The 11,476-nt window shown below is 44.6% G+C and overlaps 1 protein-coding gene across 1 annotated transcript; it reads right to left on the bottom strand.

Moving 5' to 3' along the window:
* Positions 1-1,231: 1,231 nt before the first annotated feature.
* LOC109733657 (uncharacterized) lies at positions 1,232-6,995 on the bottom strand. The gene is made up of 9 exons (XM_020292878.4): positions 6,512-6,995; positions 5,793-6,093; positions 5,653-5,686; positions 5,124-5,176; positions 4,971-5,032; positions 4,555-4,707; positions 4,081-4,277; positions 2,223-3,736; positions 1,232-1,757 (listed from the first exon to the last, which is right to left on the bottom strand). Exons 1-9 carry the CDS (start codon positions 6,568-6,570, stop codon positions 1,473-1,475), a joined length of 2,658 nt encoding a protein of 885 aa, XP_020148467.1. The 5' UTR covers positions 6,571-6,995; the 3' UTR covers positions 1,232-1,472.
* Positions 6,996-11,476: the final 4,481 nt, after the last annotated feature.

Below are 11,476 nucleotides of genomic sequence, written 5' to 3'. Positions count from 1 at the left end.
CCCTTCCCCTCCTCCTTGCCGCTGCCGGAGGCGGTCGCCGGGCCCCCCGCGCGGCTGCCTGTGAGGGCGGCGGCGAGGCCTCTGGCCGCTCCCTTTCGGTGGTGAGGGCCCGGATCTGAGGCGGCGGCCTCGCTGGTGCGGACGGCGCTCCTCCGGCGGCGGGGAGTGCTCGTCGGTGAGGTAGGCCAGATTCCCTCGGCTGCGCGGGCAGCGAGATCCCGGTGGGCGCTGGTCATGGCGCGAGGAGGCCCCGGGTTCCCCTCGTCAGATCGGAGGCGATCTGGTCCGCTCGTGATGCATGACCTCCGGCCGGCCTGGATCTCCGGCGTGCACGCGCCTGCTGATGTTGTGGCTGTTTCGGAGGTGGCGGCAGGGTGCTTGGCCGGGGGAAACCCTTGGCCGCCGGTGGCGGTCACGGCGTCGATGGCGTCCCGGACGTCATTCCCTCCTTGGTGGCGGCGCCGAGGCTAAACCTCCCCTGCCTCCCCCCTTCCCCTGCGCCCGGGTGAAAACCCTAGCCCCGGTGGCTAAGCGGCGGCGGCGCCACAGCGTCGTCACCTTCTTGAAGGCGCTGACTTGGGCATGGGGATGCTCGGTGTGCATGGCGAGCTTGTCTGGTTCCTGGTGGCGTCCCGTCTGATCTACCGCGTCGCAGCTCCGGGCAGTGTCTCGTGGTTGCGGTGCTTCTCTTCCGGCCGTGTCTCCGATGGGGACCTCGCCCTTCCTCACCTTGTACATGCCGTGGTGGAGCGGTACTTCATCTCACTCATTGATGGCGGCGAAGATCGGCGGCATGGCGCTGTGGAGGCTCGCCGCCCGATGCGCGGAGATGGACTCGCGCAGGAGGAGGTAGCTGTCTGGCGTCATGGTGACGTCGATGGCGGAGTGGCCTACACAAGGTAGAAGACTCAATATATTCTGAAGACGGACCTGTGAAAAATGGCTGCACGACACAAGAGTGTGTCTGACCGGATTGTGCCCCAAACCCGGTATGTGGCTCGGCTGGGGCTTCCGGCTTTTGATGTTAGGTTTAGGTGAGTGGTTTGGGTAGTGGCCCAACTAGCATCCCTTCATCATATGGATAAGAGTAGCGGCATATGTTGCCGAGATGGTGGATTCAGGAATATTGTCTGTAATACTTTGTAAGGTCCTCGAGAATAATTAATAAAGTGACCGTATGCATCTCCCAGATGCAGAGGCCGGGGTCATACTCCATTTCAAAAAAAAAAACTTTTCAGATCAATATGTCCAATCCACAAATATATACTAGAGTCAATGTGTAGATTGTAAGACAATGTAAAGGACAGATTATACAAACAAACTGCTTACAAACAATTCCGTCATAATACAACAATGTGTAGATTATGTACTAGAAATCAACAGACCAAAAAATTTAATCAATACAAACCGAATTGTTGCCCTCATCAATCAGTCAACAAAACTAGATAAATACCCCCCAAAGCACAGGGACCTTATTGCGGCAAGCTTCTTCTCCGTGGGTGGTCCGCGGTCGCTGGCTTGGGGTTCAAAGTTGAAGCATTGGTTTTAGGTTGAGCAAGCTTTTTCAATCGCTCAATCAAGGATTCGGTTGTGCCGCCACTTTTCTCCTTCTTCATCTCAGCCAAGGATGAGGTTGACTTGCTCACTGCGCTTGCTTTAGCTGCTGTTTTCTGGGGATTCGATGCGCCGCTTCTGGCAGCAATCCTCTTTTCCCTCTCTTGCTTAAGCCTTTCCAGCCGTTTCATCTGCTCCGCTTCCTGAAAATATTTATTTACAACGACAAAAAATCATCAGCGGTTTGACCAAATGTTTCCTGCTCAAAACTGCAATTCTGCCAATGCAAACAAATGACATTCTCCACCACATTATTTGCCCTATTATTTGCTTGTAGGTTGTGTGGTGTTCTACTCTACTCTAGAGACACATAGTAAAAATATACGGTTAACATAGTTAGGAAACAATGATGCAAAATGGCATTTGATACATGTGAGAATGGTGGGGGTATTAATTTAATTATGCCACACCAAAAGGAGATAGATAATACTACAGCACTCTGTTGTATATAGATTCAGTCGGGTCATTTAAAATATGCGGTGAGGATGTTAAAAAGGAGTAAATAAAGTCATGTGGCGCACACATCACAGGGTATTACTGCACTTAAAACCAGAAGAAAAGAACAAACTGTTTAATATATAAAATGTATAAAAGTAAAACATCAATACCAGCTCCTTCTTTTCCTTTTGAAGGCTCGCTTTGTACGCCCGTAGGTTTTGCGCGCGTTTCTGTGCATCGGTTAGTGGTCCTTTGGGAGCTGACAATCTCCTTGCTGAGGCATCCTTCCTTCTTTTATCCAAGCCCTCCTGTGAACCTCTAAGCTTCTTATCTTTCCCCGGCATCTTTTCTTCACCCTCAACACAAACGGATAAATCCTCTGCATTTGCATCTTCAACGCTGACGTCATGCTGAATCTGCATGTGGCTGTCATAGTCCATTGATGGGTCATATCCAAATGAAACATCTTCAAATCCACGCTCTGGAATCAACTCATCTGGCTCATAGAAAAGTTCAGCTCCAGCCTTAGCATCTGATGTTTTCTGAACACTTGAGCCAAGCTCGGCATCTATGTCAATGGCGGTACGGCCGGCTGCTCCAACATTATCCTGTGAGTTGGAGGTAACAGGTATCATGAAGGACTCATCGCCCATACTGTGCACATTCTTCTTTTCCTCTAGAGGAGTGGGTCTCTTGTAATGCGCCTCGGCAAGGGGGTCCAAGGAGCTCCTCCTGTCCATTGAGTTGTCCTGTCCATAAACCATGAAGTCATCATTTGCCCCTCTTCTGTATCCTCCACCTCCAGCTTCTATCTCCTTCATGCCACCATCCACAAAGCTCCGACCTTCCCCAGACATCATAAGTTCATCACCAGGCATCATCTGTCTGGCCCTAATTCTCCCATTGGCTGAACTGAAAGACGTCGCATGCCGCTCATTGACATCAGCAGAACCTCGCTCTGATAAAAGAATAGGATCATCAATATTTCTTGCGGTCTCTTTCCTCCTAGGTGGTGCCTCTCTTTCACTGGCGAAGATGTCCGCGTCATTATGGTCTCTTGTCTTGTCTTCATCTCTGAGCAAGAAATTCTGGAACGCATTCCAGTTTCCTTGATCTCCATCTTGCTGCCCATTAGACATTCCATCCTTTGTGTACTCATCTTCAGACTCAGCAGTGGTTTTCTTATCCCCTTTTTTCTTCGAGCTTGAGCGCTTATGATGATTCCTCTTGCTGGATTTTCTGTGTGAATCATCACTATCCTCTGATGCCACATCAGAGCCTGATTGCGACTCGCTCTCTGATGACCCGTGCTTCTTCTTTGATGTTACATTTACATTACGTATGACAATTACATTGGATTTCTTCTTGCCCGAGCGATTTCCCTTTTTACTCGACTTGCGGCCATGAGAACTCTCTCTATCTGAACCACTTTGGTCGTCACTTTCATCATCGGAGCTGTTGAAGTCCTTGCTATCTGAGGAGTGCCTCCTCGATGGTCTCCTTTCTGAATGGTTGTACCTGGGATCATCTGTTGGGGGGTAGGGAGGAGGGTAATATGGGTTCGCCCCAGGGTAGTATGGTGGCATGCCTTGCATGGGGTAAGGTGGATGCATTGCCCATGGTGGATATGCTGATTGGTATGGACCATGATGGGGAGCTCCTGAGTGCTGATGTGTCCTGTGGTCTGTCAAGCAACAGAAAAATGATTCCTCAGATCCAAGTTCTCTCACACAGTAAAAAAGAAAAGGCAAAACATGAATCAATTGTGTATGCAGGCCGACAAAAAAGGGTACAAATTCAACATGCCTGCGCAATAATAACCAGGTGAAAGGCCATTTTAAATTGGAAGAAAAATTCGTGTAAAAATAAGCAGAAGGCAGCAATATATAAGGAATAATTTGGGTCACAATTTTCAGATAAAATAAAACATTGTTATGGGCTATGGAAGAAATAAAGTGAATGGTCATGCAGATAACAAAATCCGCTTATCGCATTTGGAAAGTAAGTTAAGCCATGGCAACAACATACCAGCTTTAGCAGCATCTTCGCCATTTGTATCTCCATTAGAGACGGACATTGTTTCCTTATCTCCCATTAACATAATGCCAGCAGCATTGAAGGGAGGAAATTCAGAGCGTGCAGACATTGCTTCAGGTTCAACATCAATCCACTGTCCAGTTTCATGTTTTTGCCTCCACAAATCAATGAACTGTGTGCATGCCTTCCTATAAATAGATAGCGAACACCAACGTAGTTAGCGCTACAGATTTCATACTCACAGATATTGCTTAAGCTACTTGTGCATTGCAACAACATTCAGCAAGACTGCATAATTAGCATCAGAATGGAATGCAATAAATTATGCGGTTCTCGTATGGAGTCAGCGCAAATTAATCAGTAGCCTCAGGTTCACATAATCTAGAGGAATATAAGCCATATCCAAAGGAAAGATCCGATACATCAAGCATGATACTACTTTGTCCATAAGAAGGTCGTACATACATCAAGCGTGAAGCACCAAAACGCTCTGCAAATGAGATCAAATATATCAGGTTGTCTATATCAAACCCAGCAGCCACAGCACGTGCAAAGGCCATAGCCTGCTCTTTACGTAAGACAGTTTTGCGTGTCTCCAGCACTCTGAGAAGCTGAACTCTGCAAAACATTGTAAAAAAAAAAATCCATTCACACATAAGACATCATCCCAGAGAAGTGCAGATAAGGTAATCAAGGAGCTGAATGTGACTGTAGAATGAGTGTGAGAAACCATTCATTAGATAAAAGCATAGGTTACTCCATGGAAACAAAACAAAAATTAAGACAATAGTTTTTTCATGCAAACAAGAAAAGAATTTGAGAAATAAAATGTCTTTAAGGAAAACATCATGGAGAAAAGGGGGGCTTATGCATATAAATACTTTGAATGCTCCTCATGCGCTCCAGTGTCATTCTGCAGTGGAGATGCTGGATGCGTATCAGGCTGTCAAAAACATCAGAGTTATAAGCCCCTCTTACCACGACACATTCACATAGCGAAAAAACAGATTTATTACCTATCAATACAACCATACCTTGTATAGGACGAGTGCCTTATCACCATCAGGATCATAACTTGTCTTGCTGCCTGTAAAGGGACATGTCAGGTACATTTGTCGACGGAAAACGGGATGCAAAATCATGTTTCAGTCCAGATCAATCTATCATGAGAAAACATGTATAACTCCCACTGGAATTATTTTAATGCAGTTGCGAATTGTCCTGAAAACTTGTGCACTTAATGATGGTTAGATCCATCACAGAATAATCAGCTTCCAATATAAGTTAGGTAGAACAGGACAGAATTTTTAAACACGAATCAAGATAGGCCATGCATCAAACATAAAAATACTTTTGAGCCGTCCACTGTCATGTACTACTACCTAACTGGCTAACTCAACAGGTGTGACTGATGGTACACCGCACCAAATTCGAGAACAAATGATATGTTCTAAAACAGCAGCATCTGCGTTTCCAGCTACGAATAAGCATTGCCGAAGATCTCTTGGTGGATATTGTGACCGTGCAATGCAACATTCAGAAATGAGATCGGTAGCATCGTACCTTCCATGGAGGAGTCCCCATTATGGGCTTCTGCCTGGCAAATCCCAAACACAAACATGTCACTGTTGTGCTATTATTACTCTATCTCTAAACAAACAAACAGGTACACATTACATTACAGATGATAATGGTGCACTTACAGATTTGAGCCCAATATTTGCATTGTTCTGGACAGCGATGGCGTCGTGGAGCTGCAGTATCTCGGACTCGATGGTGGTGACCCGCTCCAGGACCTCCGGCGTGCTCACGAAACGGACGAACCTCTCAATGGTGCCTCTGGTGAACCATGGCGCGTCGGCCCCTGGGTCCGGCTGGAGCAGGATGGTGTAGCCTCCCTTGGCGATCTGCTCCTGGGCGACCTTGAGGTGGGCGACGAAGGGGTTGAGCAGGCCGGAGGCGATCTTCTCCTTCCTCCCATTCACCACCACAACCAAATCACACCTAGAAAAAAAATGAGGAATGAGGGAACAAGCATAAAAATTCCTTCTTTGTAATGCTACTGTTACCGCCACACACACACACACACACACACGCACACACGCACACATACACACACACACACACACACACACACACACACACACACACACACACACACAGAGAGAGAGAGAGAGAGAGAGAGAGAAGAAGAAGAAGAAATTGTTGCAGGTGCCAATCAGGAAGCTTGAGCAATCAGCTGAACACGAATTCAGCAATAAGTATGAATGGTATCCATCTGGTGGATCTACCACCTGTATGTAGCAGAAAGAGCAGAGCTTTGGGCACTCCCATCTTTGGTGGCGGTGCGACAGCAAAGATGGGGAATTTGGTTTGGTGGGCAGATCCGCATGGTATGGGGAATTGGGAGGTTGAGCGTTACCTGGTGCGGGTGGGGGTGAGCTGGAACGCCGCCGAATCCAGGCGCATCTCCGGCCTCATCGCCGTCGCCGTCGCCGTGGGTGGGGATGATTCTTCAGATCTTGCGGCAGCCAAAGATCTGGACCAGAAATGCCCAAGAAGAAGTGGGAATCTCCCTGGATTGGGGCGCTCGAATCCGGGAGCAGAAGCAAATGCAGCAGGTAGGGATTTGGGACAAGCAAGAACAAAATTCAAGAACGGAACTTTGGGGCAAATCCCTCCCTCCTAGGAACAGTTACAGAGCCGATGGATTGGCTAGCAGGAGGGGTGAAATAAATACATAAATAAATAAAATAAAATGGGGGGGAGGAGGAGGAGAGGAGGAAGAGAGAGCGGAGGAGCAGTGTGCTCTGGTTAGTGCGCGAAAGCTGCTTTGGTTTGGTGTTGGTGGCAAGAAAGGGAATGGAGATGGAGGGTGTCCATGTCCAATCCAAGCTGTCGTTGACGGTGAGCACAATCTATAGCTTCTGATTTATATTCATCTTTCTCAGTTGCCCTACAGAGAGGAAAGGAATCAAGTTGTGATTTTCGGTGGATTTATTATGGCTGTACTGTACTTCACTCTCTTATTGTAAGATAATAAAATCATTTATTTATTTATTTTAGATCGGCTACAAACACACCCTAAGAGCTTTGGATTCCATTAATTTCACTGTGCTACACATGAGGACGGACAGGCAGTCCTGTAAATGGAAGTATGTGAGGAGTGACATAGCATAAAAACAACAATCAAGCATGCCATGTGCCACTGCCAGGGGTCACGTTGGTCATGTTGGCTGGCTGGCTGGCTAATTGAGTTGGTGGTGAGATTAAGATTAAGATTAAGATTATGAGAGGGGGAGAGCCAACATGAAGCTTCTTTGTGCTCTGCTCTGCCTCCCTTTCAATTTGGTTGAGTGCTTTGGTCTGGATGGACAGATGCTTATATTCTTTGCAGCGGCAAGTGGAGTGGAGAGGTAAGGTCTTGCTTATGAAACAATCAGATGCATGTAGGGCGTGTTTGGTTTTTTCCTTTCCCTTTTCGAAAAGGCAGACAACTCCCTGCTGCCTTGCCTCTGTATGGAGCGGATGCACAACCATATTTATTATGTTATTCAATTGAGTCTCGCAAAAACAAATAAATGTTTTAGCTTTTCTACATCTAATGTAGTAACTAACGGTATATCTTGTAAATAATTTATCGGAACAAAATCTGATTAGTTTTGTACCATTAAAAAGATTCGCTAATCTTTCAAGCTATAACATCCTCCCACTTATTCTTTTGACAGGAAAACCCTTTTCTGTGACAAAACATTTTGTCTTTCAGATGTTTCAATGGGAGAAATCTTATAAACCTACAATTCAACTGTCATCTAGTTAAATAATGTTCATATCCCATATGATTTCGTTTAACAAGATCTATACGTGGTTTTCTATTTTAGTGCATATTTTGCTGTTTCAGTTATACCCCGATTATAAATGGCAGATAGAATAATTCCATGATCATTCAAACGATCTTGCTAAACTTATGACTTTAGATCTATTTCTTCAAATGAAGAATCACAATATCAATTGTCATAATGATCCTTAATCTTCGTTAAGATATTTGAACTCTTCAAATAAATTCTGAAATTATGTTGAACTATTCAAATACTTCAGTCTGAGTAAAACATTTTTACTTATTTTAACAAAGTTAAATTATCCACGATACTCTGTTTTTGTCTATCGGTTTTATACATCATTATGTATTTTATCGATCATGATGATCGAATACTTCATCTATATGAGGATTATTCCCGATGTATCCAAGCAGAGATATATTCATGTGGAACTTATCAGTCTTCTTAAGAAGTTTAGCATAAATGTTGCAATACTTTAAATCAAGATTTCATGAATAAACCATCGAAAATTGTAGTAAATCCAAAACATATTCTTATAATTACTTCAACAACTATTGTTCAAAACTTTGTAAGAATGCCCATTGCATAATCCAAAGCATAATGTCTTATACAACCCTGGAACGTAATAACTATTATTCAATCCTAAGATAAATCTTGAAGATAGACTCCGTCAGTCTTGAGTAGCGATCCCATCACCATCCTTGACTATCATCTTGTCTTTATTTCTTCTCAACTTGTGAGCTTTCTGTAGTTCCTATATCAGATTGCAAATTAAAAGAAATCGATTAGTATCAAATACTTATGACATACAAAAACAAGTAAAACAACGTTAATATCGTATAACTTTTATACCTTTGTCTAAAGAACCGTTCTTCTTATCTGCTAAGTACTTCTTGCAGTTCCGCTTCCAGTGACCCTTTTGTTTGTAGTAGAAACATTCAGTCTCTTTGTTGGCTTCGCCCTTATTCTTCTTCTGGGAAGCGGTCTTACCGGCACCAGTAGATTTCTTCTTGGACTTGCCCTTCTTCTTGAAACTGGTAGTCTTGTTGACCAGCAACACTTCTTTGTTCTTCTGCATCCCAGCTTCCGCAGTTTTGAGCATAGCAAACAACTCGTTTGCACTTTTCTCCATCCCTTTCATGTTGTAATTCATGATGAAACCATCGTTAGATGGGGGGAGTGAAGCAAGCACAATATCTGTACCGAGTGTTGGCGGAATTCCAAATTCCAGTGAAGCAAGCCTATCAACATAGCCAACAAGCTTCAATATATGCTCACTCATTAAGGAACCCTCTTTCATTTTGCATTCTATCAGGGCCTTAGTTAATTCAAACCGTTCGATCCTTGCCTGTTTCTTGTATAGAACTTCCAGTGACCCAATTATAAATTGAGTGGTGGATCGTTCAAAACGCTTCTGTAGTTCAGGATCCATGCAAGTTAACATGAGGCACTGGACTGACTCATAGTCATCACTACGAGTAGCATAAGCAGCAACTTCTTCTGGTGCAGCATCTTTTGAAGGAGCTTCACCTAGGGGTTGATCCAGCATGTACTCCTTTTTAGCACTCCTGAGAACAAATCTCAGGTTTCGGATCCTATCCGCATAGTTTCCACCGTTTGCAGCCAACTTTTCTTTCTCAAGCATAGGGGCTAAGTTGAACATATTGCGAGCCATCTACAATGACAAACACACAAATAATTTTAGACATAATTCATAATTAATTTATAGCACTTATTGTTTAAACAAGTTTTAATATAAAGGGCACTCCCACTCAAATTAATACCTCTCATAATTAATTGTGAGTGATTCAAGATCCAAGTCTAGTTCTCAGCCATTGATGTGTGCATCACTGATGATGAGAATTATGATCGGTGGGCAATCATTTGCCGATCATATCTCCATATGACTCTTGTTCATCTTTCGATGCTTTGTCCTCCGAGCTCAGAACACTATTCTGCCAGAACTTCAAGACAACCGAGTGTTATCTGCATGCATGGTCTGACCATCCCTGCCTTTCACCTCACGGTCCGTTTGTGCTCATGTGTACATGTCGCACTCCTGAACGCTACGTGTTATAGACGGTTGCAACACTGGGAAGAGCAACTTTTAGCTTGATATTTACTGTGAGAGATCACCCTAATAATTGACTACAGCGCAATCAAATGGTGCAAACAACAAAGGGATAAACATCTCAGGCAATTCATAATAGCATGATATGGTATAGCCCTGGGCGCCAGGAGTCCTCCATGATCGTCTTCAATCTCCAGTTGAAGCGACATGACGGCCAATATTTCGTTACCGAGGCAACTGTTTCAAAAACATTGCCGTGGCGGCAATCTCAAAAAATGTTGTCATGGCGACTGTTTCAGAAAACGTTGCTGTGACACCAAAATCTGAAATTATGTTGTGGAACAAAATTATAGCTCCTCGTCCCACGCCTGGTACACGTTCTCCTTGTCGGGGTCCTCCGTGTATGTTTTGCCACCATCACCTATAATCTATCTCTACGATATTTACATTAAGGTGGCAATCCCGTGGCTCCAGCCATCATGCCGTGACGCGCATGCCACTTAACATTACAACATATAACCATCTCATACATAAACTCATTATCATGACAAAGGCTATACCACATCATATGCAAACCCTGCAAAACCAAGTTAGACGTCCTCTAATTGGTTTTAGCAAAATTTTAGTTATGTGGTTAACCAGTTTTAGCAATTAAGACTAGCTACCTACGCAAGCACAAGAAGCCAATGTTCTTGATGCTAGATTAAGTTTTGGGGTGTGTGAAAGAGAGACTTAATTAAAAGTCTCATCCCCCACACTAAACCTCGTCAATACGCGTGACCCCCTAGAAGATCATCCATCTTAGGCACCCTCTTGTCTACGCGACGGTTCACTATTCTCGACTATGATGTAGCCCAAGGAACTGTTAGCAGATCGTCGATAGCCAGGGTCGAACAATTGTCAGAACCTTGTAGCAAAACTACATCATTCTGCCGTTGAACTGAACCGAAGCAACACTCTTGAGAAGCATAGCAAGAATATCAACCCTCACATGTCATATGTGATCTAGATCGCAACCTGCATCTACTCATAAACCAGCTCATGATGCCACAGTTGGGAAATGTAGTAGAAAACAAGATTTTTTTTGCACCTACGATCACCAAGATCAATATGAAGATGTATAACGGCTTGGGATCAACGATCGTTACCAACTCCGAAGTGCAACGGAAGAAGAAGAGTCGGTGTAGATCGTGCTCGAAGTCCCTCGAACGTTGATGGCGATCCCGCGAACCGCCATTGAACGATCCCTCGAACCGAAGACCGAAAGCACGACCTCTCTACTTGGTTGTAAGCATACGGTCTTCACAATCCGGCAGCGCTTTGCCATCCACAGCTAATCGTCGCCGGAGAATTAGAGGGAAGAGATTAGAACCACACTGGGCTTCTAATTATGAGGATTAGAGGTGGCTAGGGCTAGCTCTAATTAGTCAAGGACCAACTAGAACTAGAACTAGATCAACTAGAAGAGGCACCCAAA

This window comes from Aegilops tauschii, chromosome 5 (genome assembly GCF_002575655.3).
Source record: "Aegilops tauschii subsp. strangulata cultivar AL8/78 chromosome 5, Aet v6.0, whole genome shotgun sequence".
NCBI classification, from domain to species: Eukaryota; Viridiplantae; Streptophyta; class Magnoliopsida; order Poales; family Poaceae; genus Aegilops; species Aegilops tauschii.
This window is presented reverse-complemented; position numbering and strand designations above follow the sequence as displayed.